General features: G+C 46.4%; 1 protein-coding gene across 1 annotated transcript in view; it reads left to right on the plus strand.

Moving 5' to 3' along the window:
- LOC135376219 (putative phospholipase B-like 2) overlaps window positions 1-15,701 on the plus strand; it is a 95,549-nt gene that overhangs the window by 56,237 nt on the left and 23,611 nt on the right. Inside the window, exons 5-7 of the mRNA XM_064608824.1 lie at window positions 3,409-3,500; window positions 3,558-3,715; window positions 6,404-6,496. Coding sequence (XP_064464894.1) covers window positions 3,409-3,500; window positions 3,558-3,715; window positions 6,404-6,496 — 343 coding nt within the window. The remainder of the gene's footprint in view (window positions 1-3,408; window positions 3,501-3,557; window positions 3,716-6,403; window positions 6,497-15,701) is intronic.

Below are 15,701 nucleotides of genomic sequence, written 5' to 3' on the forward strand. Positions count from 1 at the left end.
CAGGGCGATCCGTTGCGTTGTATCGTTTGCATTGAACGCCCTGGGAGTGTATGATACGGTAACGGGCTAGCTGTCTGGTTTCTTCGGCGTTGGAGAGAGCACGAGCTGAAGTGGAATCCAGAGGGGAGTCGTCAAGCTGTGGCAGTAAACAGTCGAGAAATGACACAGCTTCGCGCCCGAAAAAAAGAAAAAGTAGAGAAATGAAAGTTGTTGCTTGGCAAGCGGTATCGTACGCATAGGTGACGTATGGTACGTCTCCCCAGGTGGCTCCCAGGTACGTCTCCCGGTGGTACGTACCTCGTGGAGGAACGGTGGTACGTCTCCCAGGTCCCAGTTATCGAGAGTACATGAAATGCACATTGACATCATTTCGCAGATGATGCGGTTTAGGCGTTCCGTTAGTCCATTCGTCTGTGGGTGGTAAGCCGTGGTGGCACAGTTGATTGTATTATTGAGTCTAAGCCCCCCGAATTCGTAGATGTGACTTGATCTCGACTTGACTTGCAGATAGCTTGGAAGAGCGCCAATGCACTTCAGAAACTCTGCTCGGCCTGAAGAGTTCTTACGCAGCGAGCTTGACGTGTGGCGAAAATCTGAAGTCAGCGCTCGGGCTACCTTGAACCCGACTTGGCTAACGCTCCAGTATGGCAGCTTCGGGAAGCACATGACACTCAGCATCTTGCCTTCCCTATTGAAAAATCCTACAAACTTTCTTACAAGATTAGAGCTTTCTTTTAGGAATTCTCACAGAGGATGTGGATTCCTACAGACATTCTGACAGAGAACATATTTTCTCACACAAAATCATTTAAATGAACTTCTGTTGGTGCATCTTAAGAGAAATTTCAAGGATGTTTTTTGTGAGAAGAGATGCAGAGCTCTGTAAGATCTCTCATGGCTTCTAAGATCTGTAAGAGAACTCTTTCTCATAGAATTTCTCACAGCAACCCCATCTGAGTCATGTGACAGACTGGCGCCGTGTTTCTCTCTCTACTGGTACTCTCTACCGTGTTTCACTCTCTCAGACTGGCGCCGTGCCTCAACGAAAGATGGTCTAGTAGACCGTGGCGTTCGTGGCGTTCGTGGTTTGACCGTTTGGCGCCGCAATTCAAACACATGTAGTGAACGGTGCAGGAGTCTGCTGCGAATAGTCAATATGCGTCCACGTAAACTACATCGAAGACGACATGGAAGCGATACTTCACGCAAGTTTGTCATGGAATCTGAGACAACGACATTGGAAGGCCTAAACAAGAACATTAAACTGGCGTTTTGGTATGCTGAGGACGGCAGCGTGTCTGGAACCGGGAAGAAGTAAAAATGCGTGGAGGTAAGCTCGGTTATCTCATTCAACGTGGTGACTGCTCCTCAGGAGTACGAATTTCTAGAGGGCATTACATTTGTGTAATTGAGTACAAGCGTCTTGTAGAGGTTTACAGCTTTATCTACTTTTGTGCAGAAACCGAGAGTTATCTCATTACGACTGGAAGAAAATATATCCATACCTCGTGTTTTGAGTGCGAAAATTTATTTCATGAGACCAGTTCCACCCATTGTTTCGACTGGCCGCCGAATCCGTCCATGCATCGCGTCAACTGTAGTCAGTTTCAGGTTTGCGTGAGGTGTTCGGTCTAACGTCCAAAATTTTAAAATGATTGAGGTATATAAACTAACGGTAAGGGTACGCTGATATCGGAAGTAGTGTACTGAAGCTTCCAAACTTGTGTATTTAGAATATTGTTCATCTCCCGCTAGCGAAAATTATATCTCCCCCAGCAAACCATCAAATATCATATTTTTTTACTAGTTGTAGTATCCTCCACGCCTCAGAAGGTGCAGACTACGGAAGGTGCATAAAGCGGAATGTGTTAGGTCCATCAAAAGGGCATGAAAATTAAAGCAGCGTTCGTTATTCTCATATTGGAATTCTATATGACTCGCAATAATGATCTCTTCACAGCGATATGCCTTATCGTAACTAAAACAGCTTATCCTACAGAGTAGTCACCATTACCTGTGAGTATAAATTAATACTCCGACTGAACTGAGCGTGTGTATATCACAATTGGGGTTTTCTGGCCTGGATTGTGATTTTTATTGCACCATATGCCTGTATTCTAAAATGTGTGCTCCTTCATCCAATTTCCGCACACACATGCTTTGCCTGCTTTTCCAAACAAGAGCATATGTAGCATCGTAATATCACAATTGACATTATGATGTTCTTACATTCTTTTCTTTTTTCTTTCAGATGCATATAAACGATATCTTAATGAGAGGCCCTGAGATCCACCAAAGGCTACAAGGCTGAGTTCTTTTGTTCTGCACATGCGATTTTTTTGAACGTTAAATAAAGAGTGAACAGATTACACAGATTGTCACTTGGTGTAGAACATCATTTCTTTACTGCCTCCTGCAAATCTTATCAGAACATTTTGACTGAGTCTTGTGGGAAACAAGCTATAAGAATGTCTATGAGAAACCCTTAAGAGAAACTTTATGACATCTCATAGAGATCCGGTGAGAAATTCTATGAGAAAACCTGTAAGAATTTGGGCAATAATCCTATAGAATTTCTCTTTGGATTCTGTGAGATGTTTCTTGTGAGAATTCCTGCAGGATTTTTCAATAGGGTGCTTTACATGAGCCGATGCGTCATCAATTTGCTTACAGGGACCTTGCACGTACGTTGGTGCCAGATGACAGGTGTGGCTCATATTATAAGTCCTGACGCTAAGAAATGTCAGGATTTCAAAGAAAATTTTAAGTGCAAACTTGAGGGGAAATCTCGCTCACAGACGCAGTTAAAGTTAGCAGGCTGCGGCTTGACGAAGTAAGCCAGCGGAAGGGTCCATGAAAGACGCAAACCGTCTTGAGCGATGGCAGGTTTTGGTGCAGACGTGCACAAGTCAAGATGCGGCTTCTAGTCAAGTTACATCTGAATTCGGTGGTAAGGATGTTCTGTATAGTTTCCGATAGAAAGCACCGTCCTCTGTCGCTAATAACGGCTTCTCGGAGCACCATGTCGAATGATAATGTTCTGTAAACGAATGCGACATCAGACGCAGTACGAGAAAGAACTGCTTTCGTCTCAGAATATTTTGTCACTATCCAACGGATGTAATTATCCACTTGTTGCCTGAAGAAGGCTGAGGGCATGGTCCCAGCAGATCGATCCCGATTTTCGCAAACGGTGTTGCAAATATTCTGCTCAATATTATGGGCATACTGTTGGGACAACCAGGTGGCTTGACGGCTGGATAAGAGAAATCGCACATGTCAGTTAGGTTCATACCGATATGACAGATATGGCGTCGGCTGTATCACAGAAATCCCGCAGGCCATTCTCCTTTTCAGCTTGACTAAAGTACTAGCTCAAGTTACGCGAAATAATCAATCTGTTGACAGAATCGAAGATCCCAGGGCACACAGCCACATTTTCTTCCAGTCCCGGACGCATTTTCTCAGGCGACGACTTCTACTTGTTGTCTTCCGGATTGGTAAGTACCAGGTCATAAAAGGTAGCAAATCAACATTTCAGAACGTGTCCTCTACAGGCTACTATGGAAACGACCATCGGCAATGGCAATTCCTCTTTGCTGAAGTACATTGTTCCAACGTCCAACTTGGAGTATATTCGTAATATCGTCGCAAACCGCTTGGCAACGTCGGGGTCACAATGGTGCGACATATTCGCCAAGCACAACAGCGGGACGTAAGTGATGCAAGATACATCAAGTCATGAATTAGTTTTCATTAAATGTCCCCGAAGAGTACGAACTATAAGGTATTTCTGAAACACCAGGGCAGCATGCTGGGTTGCAAATGGGAATATTGTTCTCCAATGTGATGTACTCTTCAGTATTTTCATGCCGAAAGAAATGGCAGGAGGGGCACCGAAAATGATTTGGGGACCATCCATACGACATCACGGCTGCTTGCTCTGTTAGCTTTTATAGTAGTCGGTAGGGTTATAGGGTTTTAAGCGTTTTCAAGCTTTACAATGACTGGACTGATGTGTCCGTAATGTGTCGAAATGTCAACTGAAATGGCAAAACCCTGTGGTTGGCTTTCTCACGTAACCCGACACAAGATTCCTATCACACTTCCTCCACACTTTTCTCTCCGGCCAAATGCACTATATAGAGTTACCTCCAGGCGTCTTTTTGTGTGTCTTCCAAGGCATTAGAGAACTTTAGTACATCGTAAGAATTCTACGAAAACGACACGATATAAGAAGTGATCAAATGCAAGAGTACAATGGTGATGTGATTGGCCACAGAGAGAGGGTGATTTCCTTATCATGTTTTTGGAACTGTTAGCGTGAACACCTTCTGATGAACTGAAACTCGCTAAAAGTGAGTGTTAGTAGTCCGTCGATAATGTGGCTTCCATCTAGACAGAAGGCCAGCGCAGCTCCAAGTAACGTCATCCTACTCGGATGGGCGTTGGCCAATTGCACGACCGCGGTATGCCCGGCGGCGTAATTCCAAAACACTACGCAGTACAGCAGACCGCGGTTTCTCTAGCCTTAGCGAATGATGGCGCCGCGACGCCGTGCAGACGACACGCGAAGCAGACGACACGCGCTTCATTGGAGAGAAACCATTCCATTCGCTGACGTATCGCGAGGACTAGAGGATATGGGTGAGGTGGTGGTCTCTTCTAGGTTGTGTTGGTCTACCGGAACCAATCAACACATACGATTCTAAGTCATGCGCGCTGCCATTGGTTCCGGTAGATACGGTAACTTCACGATGACGTTATCAACGGTCTACTAACACTCTCTATTATGAACTCTCCGCTCATGCCTCTGTCCTCATATCGAAGAGGAAACAAAGTATCGTTGCTGTTGAGCTCGGGTTGTCCATGCGTGCGTTATATCAAAACACACACGAAAAAAAAAAAATAATGTCTGTGGCTTCCAATTTTACTAAATGCTAAAAAATGTCTGTATCCTTTTCCGGAACTTACACCCTTTTTTAGTGTACCTTTCCAACGCGCACCGTTTCCCCTATATGCTGTTTTGTATCCGGCAGCAGTACTGTGCTCTGGTTAACAGATATCACTCTTTACTCATACTAACTGACACGTTGGGTGGCAGCGACAAGAAGAAGCGAAAGGACCCGCAAAAAGCTCCACGTGCAGCAGCTCATACAGCGCTGAGAAATTAGAGAGTTTCAGTAGACCGTTATTGCATATCCGACACGATACCCGGTACGGCGTTGGTCTCATGGCGCATGCGCGACGTTACCGTATCACCGATACCGCGTATCACCGATACGGATATCCTCGAGTACCGTACCGCGTTTGAGAGGTCACGCGAAGGTGTCACGCGGGTTGTGTGAAAAGAAGAAGAATATTAAGGCCGACTACGTGAGAAGGAAGATGGAGGTGCTGACCCCCTTAGCAAAAAAAGAGGTTTTCTAAAAATGATGACATTTTTGGCGTGTGCAGATGTTGAGCACTTTCGTTGTCTTTTCTTTTTTTTCACCACAAATGGATGTGTTATTTCTAACTTTTTGTGTAACTCGAATAAAATTCGAAATAGAACGATTTGCAAGTTTCTTTTTTTTTTTTTTTTGCTTTTCCGGAATTTGCCGCGCGCGACCGTTACGACGTTAATTAACCGTTCCGTCTGCTTCCACGGTAAACTACAATGTCAACAGTGTCGGTTTCGCGTATCGCGATAACGTTTCGCATCATGGTATCGTAGATGTTGCAAACTGGTTTGTTAAAACTTATTATTGCTGACTCTTTGCACGTTGTTCTATTTCGTGGAATGCCCATGTTTTGGAAACCAAATAGAACACAACTGGCGACATGTGGCGCCAACAAAACTGCAAATAAATTGAAATATGGCAGAGGTATTAAAAGCCACACAGCGGCGGGATTTGAACCACGCCGCTATCTGGATTTTTCGACGACTGCCATATATTTCAGTTGTCCATGTTCTTAGGCACCTGGAGGCTTGTGTTTTGTTCGTCCGTTTGTGTTCCAGCCTCAGAACAGTTACTTTACATCGCAAATAAAGCTCGTTCGCCTAGTCTTCAAGTAGTGCAAGTTGGTGCAACTGTTTCCTAATTTTAGGATTGGTATCTTGATAGTTGGAGCCAGTTCGTTAGAAAATTTGACGTCTCCAAGTTTGAAAACCGGAGATTCGGGTTATAATAAAGGATTTTGGAGAATGATATTGCTGCTATGCCCATTTTGTACAAAGTTAAGTACAAAGACACAGTTGCCTCAAACGTATGGAGCGTGTGGCCTTAAGAGCAACCGTGTCTTCGGAAAAGTCGTCTATCCACCCTACGCGAATTTCATTCGGAAATAGCAGTTTTCATTGAACTCAGAGATAGTGATGTTGTGACATAACCATCTGGTGCGGTAACACAACTAATTGCAGGTACAACAATCAGTGGATGGTTCTTGATTACAAGAAATTTCGACCCGGAGGCCAGCTCCAGGACAACCTACTCTGGGTGCTGGAACAATTGCCGTAAGTTATATAGCCATTTCATTTTGTCAGTTACATCCACCCATGAAAACATTTCAAGGCAGAAAAGGTAAAGGAAAAAGGGCACTCATAAAAATAGGCTCAGCGCGCGGCACGCTATAGAAGAGAAGAAAGTGAACAATTTTAGCACGTGAAGAAGAATAACTAGAAGCACGATCCCGGGCGAATACGGTAGCATTCTCGGGAAGGTAGACGTTGCTTACAGCACCGTGCGTCGGAGATTTCGTGCGCACGTCAAAGAACACCAAGAGGGCGAATTATTCGCAGTCCTATCTTGCGGCACGTGCAGCATGTAACCAGACAAGTGTAGGCCAAATCACCTTACCTGCAACCTGACATGTATACTACACCCAGTTATTATTAGTTATATGGTCTAAAGGTAATTGGAGTAGATGTACACGATAGGTGTGTCAGCCTGTTTGTGTGGAGACATGCTGCACGTGCCGCACAGTAGGACTGCGGATAATTTCGACCACCTGGGGTCCCTTGGACGTATGCCGGAAGTCGGGTGGCAATCATAAGGCCGAAGCTCACAACGCCGAATTATCAAAAGACCGAAACTCGAAAGGCCGAAAAATCAAAACATCGAGCAATCATAAGGCCGAAAACCAAACGGCCGAAAAATCAAAACACCGAAAAATCACAAGGCCGAAAAGTCACAAAACCGAATTATCGAAACGCCGGCAAATGAGGAACCCAGGATACGTGAACTGGTATTCCAACTGCGATAAAAAAATTAGCTCTACAGATTAAATAGAATAAACTCGTTGGGAATTAATACAGCAAATAAATCGTTTCATCGAACATCGCATTAATAAAGTACTTTCGATGACTTAAGGGAAAAAACAAAAAGGAAAAGTAGAGATATGAACTACTGTGTTATTGTGTGTTTATTGTACACGGTGGCAATCAGGTTCGGGTTACCAAATGTAGAGAAACACCATCTCCTCTACAATTCATTCAGGGGGTGATACAAGTCATTCACTGGCATTCACCTACCACACACGTTCTCTTTGTAGTAAACATGTTTTAGATTAATGCTAGATTAGGTTGGCAATACTAGGTTATAGTTTATTGCTTTTTTAAAAGTGAAAAGAGCAATTCCATTTCAGGTCTTCTGCTTCTTGGGCCCTTTTATTTCGGTGTTCGGTTGGGTGTTCTGATTTTCGGCCTTTTGACTTTCGGCCTTCACATTGCTCAGCCTTATTATTTTTCGGCCTTTTGGCTTTCGACCTTCTGACACTTCGGCGTTCTGATTTTTCGGCCTTTTGATAGGCTTCCCCGGAAGTCTCGACATACGGTGTTGGAAGCAGTGGTTTGCATCCCCCACATTGTTACCGTTCTCGGCCGGGATTGAACCCGCGATCTTGAGCTCAGCATACGGTCAGTATACGGTCTTTTAACTGGAACCCAAGTGTTCATCATAACTTACAAAACTAGCGTGTAGCTGAGTGAAGAAGATCAGACACGGACAGTGCGATTTCTTCATGGCCCTTTCACGCCGTTACACTAAAAAATTTCACCGTCAAAATGGGCAAATGCACGGCAACAATGCTGCCAACTGTCGCCCGTTTCTTCTACTGTGACCCGTAAAATATGTATGGATGCCCGTTATAAGGATGCTATCATGTTGAAAACCAGAGACAACAAACAGAAAAACACAAATCCTAAGGCGGCAACCACCTTTTTGCCAACTGAATCGGGCCAACGGAGCGCCAACTCAGCGTGAACGGAACGGTATCGAAGCTGTGCAACCGCATGGAGCAGAATGTCCACGTTGAGGTTGTCATGGTGAAGCGTCGGCATCGCGTTTACCACCGCTTGTTGCACGCGATGTGGCAATGCTTATTGTAGCAAACTTCTGTACGCATTGTTTAGTAACATAAATGATATTTTAGCGGTTCTTGAAAAAGTACGGTGCCAATAACATCTAGAAATCAGGTGTTTACAAAAAAATTTGAGATACGAAGAGAATGTTGGCTTATGAGTGTTTCTAGCAATGCTCACTAAAGAAATATCAGACTGCATTTTTGTTACCGTTATCTCATTACACATTTCCAATTTGCTATATGCCACAAATAATATTTTGATGTTTCATTTAGTCACCTTCGCCTTGCACACACGTTGCCACCTCCTGCCAAACGATATATTTTAAGTTTATGTCCTTATACTGAACAAGTTTGACGTTCCAAAAGGGTGGCCTCCTTGAAGTTCACTCGACGGGTCTGCGTGCCCTTCTAGGAGGCAGGGCGAAGAGGGCAAAGCCCGAAGGAAAAATAAAAGCGGTCACAGGCATGGTCACAGGTGACTTTGTCACGTGCTTGTGACATTTCCTGTGAAGGACGTTTTCATTGGCGCACACGGTTCCGTCGGGTGATGTCACTTCCTCTCCTCAGACTAAATATTTATCATATATCATATATTCATATGAATGGCAGCAGAACTTGAAAGGTGTAAAGTCGCGCCCGGATCCTAGCAGAAGAACTCCTACCTCTAGAACAGCATATTTATTCTACGAGTACAGATACAACGTTCTACCGTTCGAGCCCATAAGAAAAAAAATGATACAAACAAAAAAAGTCATCTTCCTCTTCTAGTCATTGCATTCTTCCTCTTCGTCGTACAGTCATTTCTTCACACTGCAAGATCCTTCACACACCCCCCGAAGAAATGTTCAGTACATTACACCTCGAGTTTATATAGCAGATCTCCAGGCCGTAGCACTGTGGTTCGATCTGACATGCGGACCTCGAAAGCCCGTGTTTTTCCGTCTTTGCCTGGAAAGCTTCGTATTATTTGTCCCGTCGGCCATCCTTGTCTCTTCTTCCTGTCATCGCGGACGATCACGATGTCATCCACTTGAAGTTGTCCTCCTTTGCTTTTGTTATGAAAGTTCCTGAGCTCCGTGAGATATTCCGCGGACCACCTCTTCCAGAAGGTATTCAAACTCTCTGCCCGTTTCTGCCACATTATCTGTAGAGTACTACCACTGCTCTCTGGTACATCGCTAGCTTTGGTGTTCGGTAGCGTTGTCAATCGCTTTCCCGTCAGGAATGCTGATGGACACAGTGGATGCGTACCTTCCTCCTCATACACGAATGTTATTGGACGAGAATTCAGGATTGCTTCGACTTCTGTGAGAATGGTATTGAGTTCGGCTTCCTTCAGACATCTTGCGCCGATCGTCTTCTTCAAGGTGACTTTCACCGATCGTACTAGACGTTCGTAGAAGCCGCCCCACCATGGGGCATATGGTACGTTATACCGCCACTCTACTCTCCATTCAGCAATCTTCTCTTCGATTTCATGACCGTGTGTCACATCCCATAAATTTCTAATCTCCTTGTTGCTCTTGCGGAAAGCCTTGGCATTGTCGCTATAGACAACTTTGGGTATTCCTCGCCGCGCTACGAACCGCCGGAACGCCAGTAGAAATGCGGTCGCTGACATTGCTTCTACAAGTTCAAGGTGTACGGCTCTGTTCACTGCGCACACAAAAATTACGAAGTATGCCTCTTTTGCTGAACGTTGTGCCTTTATCCACACTGGCCCGGCAAAGTCGAGTCCTGTTACTGCGAACGGCTCTGACTGTGTCACCCTCGTTGACGGCAGAGGAGCCGTTTCCTGTCTCGCAGCCCTTACATTGTATCGTTGGCAGACGACGCATTTCTTCAAGATGCTCTTGATCAACTGTCGCGCGTGCACAATCCAGAACCTTTCCCTTAATTGGACGAGAGTGTCTCTTACTCCTGCTTGAAGCAGATCCCAGTGACACTGCCTGATCAGCAGTTCCGCATAATGATTCTTCTTTGGTAGGACGACGGGGTGTTTCTGATCATACGGCAAATCACTGTGATGTAGCCGACCTGCTACCCTCAGTACGCCACTGGTGTCCATAAACAACTTGCTGCCTTGCAATGTTGACCATATTGGTAATGGCTTGTTACTCAGCACAGCCGCTATTTCTTCTGGAAAGGCTTTCCCTTGCACAAGTTTGATACAACACTCTTCGGCACGTTGCAACTCCTGCGCTGTCAGGGGTCCGGTAGTGTAACTTTTCTTTGTAGCGTTCCCTCTGAATCGCAAAATCCAGGCCACAACCCGATGTAACCTTCTCACAGAGCTGTACCTTTCCATCTCTATGACGTCTTCCGTCTCTGTAGTCAGCGTTTGCAGAACTTTTGTTTTCTTCTCCTCCAATTCGTTTCTCTCCAGGTCATCGTCCATGTTCCACACAGGCCATTCGCTGTCGCTTCGAGTCATCCAGCTTGGTCCTGACCACCACAGCTCGCTTTCAGTCATCTTCTTTGCTTGCATTCCTCTGGTCAGTAGATCTGCTGGGTTTTCTTTGCCCTTGCAATACTTCCATCCATCTATTTGAGTAAGCCTCTGAATTTCTTGTACCCGGTTTTGCACGAACTGCTTCCAGCGCTGGGGATCCCCACGTATCCAGCAAAGCGCTATTCTGGAATCTGTCCAAAAGTGAAGTCGAACTGGACTGATTTTGATCTTTTCAGTGATATAGGAGACAAGCCTTGCTCCCACTAGACATGCCATCAACTCCAGTCGAGGTATTGTCAGCTCTTTTATTGGGGCGAGCCTTGACTTTGCCATCAGCATCGCTGCGGTTCTTGTTCCACAAGAGTCTTCCATAACTGTGTACGCTACCGCACCGTACGCTGTAGGACTCGCATCACAAAACATATGTATCTCTGTATGTACCACGTCTTTGTCCATGTCTCGGCCATACTACCTCGGTACTCTTATGTCTGGTAGATCCTGTAGTTCGGAGCCCCACCGGATCCACGTTGTTTGAAGGTCTGTAGGTAAAATGTCTTCCCATCCAATCTTGCGCTTCCACAACAGTTGGAAAAGGATTCTACCACGGATCGTAAACGGTGCCAACATTCCCAGTGGATCATATAGGCGGGCTATGATCTGCAAGACACGTCGTTTCGTGTCGCCACCTTCATGGTGTAGACTCCACAAGTCGCTCATGCCAAATGTTAAAACGTCCGTGTCCGGCAACCACGATATTCCTAGAACTTTCTGCATATCCTTGGGATCACCCAATGCTCGTTCGCCCGACTCTGCCTGAAGGGACTCGCGCACGTCGCCATGATTTGTTGCCCACTTATGCAGCCTCATTTTCGTTTGTTCCAAGAACGCCGTCGCTTCTTTTGCGATCTTCTGTGCTTCCTGTACGTCATTTGCTCCGGTTATAAGATCATCCACGTACATGTGGCTACTAAGGAGTCGTGCTGTTTCTGGATATTCCTCTTCCATCATCTTGAAGTGGCTGCGCAAAGTAGCCGCGAGCAAAAACGGGCTTGCCGTCGTGCCGAAGGGAACCCTCGTCATCCTCCAGCTTTCTACCGGTGGTAGTGGCATTCCCGCTTCTGGTTTTGTCTCATACCACAGATACCGTAAGGCGTTTCTGTCCTCTTCCCTCACGGTTATTTGCAAAAAGGATTTTTCTACATCGGCCCCCAAAGCGATCTTATGGACCCGGAAATTCAGCAGTAATCCCACGACGTCAGGATTTAAATTCGGTCCAGCTTCTAGGCACTGGTTAAGCGATTTTGTTGAGCCGCAACTGGATGAGCAATCGAACACCACTCTAGTCTTAGTCGTACTACTAGATTCTCTCAAAATGGCTTGATGTGGCATATAGTAGACGACGCTTTGTCCTTCGTCAACTTCGTCAACCACTCTTTCTGCCATGCTGTTATCACTGTACATCCGGATCGCTTCGTCATACCTCTTCAGCAACTCTTCGTTGCGAGCCAATCTCCTAGTTAACTGTGTGAGCCTCTTCAATGCCACTCCTTTGTTGTTTCCCAAATTCAGCGTCGACTTGTACGGGAGCGCAACTTCATAGCGCCCTCCATTTTGTGTCACACTTTGGAAGAACCGACGTAGTACCGGGTTCTCTTGTTCGTCATCCGTGTCTGGAACCACGCCAATGGATTCGAGCTGCCAAAACTTTTCTAGCGTCGAATTCCCTTCGTCTTCGTCTACGGACAGTCTGAGCACCAACGTTTGATTGCAATGCTGAATTGTCCCTGCTCTAGGTGACACTCCATGTACCATCCAGCCGATCCGTGTCTCCACTGCTCTTATGCTGCTGCCTAGTCGTACAATCCTTCCAGTCACTAGATCCCAGTACTGATCGGTGCCTATGAGAACCTGTATTTCCTCTTCATTTTCTGGACACACCAGCTGCTGGACAGGAAGGTTCTTCGCTCTCATTTTGTCGATTATGAAGGAGCATGGCATAGGTGTGTTTTGGCCACTGATGACGTCGGTGACTAGCGCTTCCATGTCGTACTCATTGCCACCCTGTAGACTGAGAAGCCTTATGGATACTCTCCGAAACGTTCTTTCTTCTTGTCGTCCCCCAAAGACTCCTACTTTCAGTCGTTCTTGGCCGACTGTCTCACACTTCAAATTTTGGGCGGTTCGTTGAGTAACAAATGTCCTTTGACTGCCCGTGTCGAACATTATCTTGCCCTTGCTCGCTTCCCCCGGACCTTTACACCAAGCGACTACTGTCTGTAGTATAGTCTCTGGGCCTTTGGTGCGTCGAGTCAGCTCTAAACTGAACTGCGACGATTCCGACGTCGACTTGTCTGTGCTGAGCGAGCTGTCTCCCCTGGGACTACACACAGAAGCAGCATGTCTTCCTTGACACTTACTGCACTCTACTTTACGCCAACACCTCCTGGATACGTGGTTGGGCAAGGTGCACCTGAAGCACCGCCCTCCTTCTTTGAGCTTGCGTAGCTTTTCTACTGAAATCGTCGCTTGGCACTCAGCCGTCTTGTGATCCTTTGCTTTGCAGAAAAAACATTCCGAGTATTCCTCTGCTGTGTGAAGCAACGTTGACGTCGATGACGGCCTCTTGGCTCTCTTCGCGTGTGTCTTAACTTCTCTGTCCTTGTGTGATCCCGCCGGCTCTTTCCTGTCTCCCTCACGCGTAAAGATCGATCTTTCGCGACTGTCTACTTCAACCCTGAGGAAGACCAAAAAGTTATTCAGTTTGACAACATGCTGGCTGCTTGCACGCGCTGAGGTGTTGTCGTCGCCGGCCTCTTGGCCGCTCCTGCTCTGGCTCGTTGTTCCAGCTTCTGCCTGCAATGCCCCTTTGTTGAAGTCGACCACCAACTCTTGAGGTACTAGTCGAAGCATAATTGAATACAGCATGGATGCGAACGACTCTTCGGGTACACCCAGTGCCTTCAATGCTCTCACTTGTGACACGACTCCGTCGTATAGCTTTCTCAGTCCTCTCACATCGTGCTGTGCTCTCACCGGTTGCAGGTTAGTAAGTCTGCTCATGTGATCTTCAATCTGAAGCGTCTCGTTCCCAAAACGTCGTTTGAGGATCTCCAGAGCATCGTCGTAACATCTCTCCGTCGGCGGCAACCCCGCGATAGCTGATGCCGCTTCCCCTGTAAGCGCTGCTCTTAAATAGTGGAACTTGTCGCACGTGGATAGCCTTTGATTGTCGTGGACCATTTGGCGAAACTGCTCCCAGAACGCGAACCAGTCCCTCCTTTGACCGTTAAATTTGACGAGATCCAGCTTCGGCAGCTTCCCGTGCTGGTTCATCCTTCCAGCGTTCTCCGACTGTCTCGACCCTGACTGACGTTCTGACGTCCGACTTATGGCCGTAGAATTTCGCTCGAGCCTGAACTGTAGCCGTGCGAGCAATGCAGTTGCCCCGTCGATATACTTGAAGCCCTCTTGCTGCTCCGCGTCGACGTCTCCCTCTGACCACAAAGGCTCCAGCTCAGCGTCCACTTTCTCCAAGTTCTCTGTCTGTTTCTTTATCCTAGCAACAAGTACTTCGATGTCTTCTTCTGCAAGGTTTACGTCGCCAAGCTTCTCTGTAGCTTCTTTTACGGTTCGAGTTACCGGACTTCTCAGACCTTGGCGACGCCTCTTTAGGCATTCCATGCGTTCCATCTTCAAGCGGTAGGCCTAGCCGTTGACACTGATACTTCGAAGATGGTTAGGGGTCCTTCGTCTCTCTTTCTCCCGGGTTTCGGCACCACCTTTCTCCTTGTAAAGTCGCGCCCGGATCCTAGCAGAAGAACTCCTACCTCTAGAACAGCATATTTATTCTACGAGTACAGATACAACGTTCTACCGTTCGAGCCCATAAGAAAAAAAATGATACAAACAAAAAAAGTCATCTTCCTCTTCTAGTCATTGCATTCTTCCTCTTCGTCGTACAGTCATTTCTTCACACTGCAAGATCCTTCAAAAGGAACGGTGACCTACTAAGCGAACAATAGACGACGGACCGATGAGCCGGTTTCTGCCAAGGGTAGATATTTAGTCTGAGGAGAGGAAGTGACACAACCCGACGGAACCGTGTGCGCCAATGAAAACACGCTTCACAGGAAATGCCACAAGCACGTGACAAAGTCACCTGTAATCATGCCTGTGACCGCTTTTTTTTTTCCGGGCTTTGCCGTCTTCGCCCTGCCTCCTAGAAGGACACGCGCGGACTTCGACGTGGATATCGCAGGTTTCAAAGAGGCCACCCCTTTGGAACGTTAAACTTGTTCAGTATAAGGACATCAACTTAAATTATATCCTTTGGCAGGAGGTGGCAAGGTGTGTGCAAGGCGAAGGTGACTAAATGAAACATCAAAATGTTATTTGTGGCACATGCCAAATCGGAAATATGTGAGGAGATAACGGTAATAAAATGCAGTCTGATGTTTCTTTAGTGAACATTGCCAGAAACACTTATAAGCCAACATTCTCTTCGTATCTCAAAATTTCTTGTAAACACCTGATTTCTAGATGTTATTAGCACCGTACTTTTTCAAGAACCGCTAAAATATCATTTATGTTACTAAACAATGCGTACAGCAGTTTACTACTATAAGCATTGCTACATAGCGTGCAACAAGCGGTGGTAAACGCTAGGCCGACGCATCACCATGACAACCTCAACGTGGACATTCTGCTCCATGCGGTTGCAAGCTTCCATACCGTTCCGTTCACGCTGAGTTGGCGCTCCGTTGCCCGATTCAGTTGGCAAAAGTTGCTCCATGCGGTTGCCGCCTCAGACACAGCAGAGTTATTTAATCTGGACTTCACAACTAATATCCTCAAAACCCAGCGAGGGGGGGGGGGGGGAGGTGGAGAAGGGTGACTTACTGGTGAC

Source organism: Ornithodoros turicata, unplaced genomic scaffold, assembly GCF_037126465.1.
Source record: "Ornithodoros turicata isolate Travis unplaced genomic scaffold, ASM3712646v1 ctg00001058.1, whole genome shotgun sequence".
Taxonomy (NCBI): Eukaryota; Metazoa; Arthropoda; class Arachnida; order Ixodida; family Argasidae; genus Ornithodoros; species Ornithodoros turicata.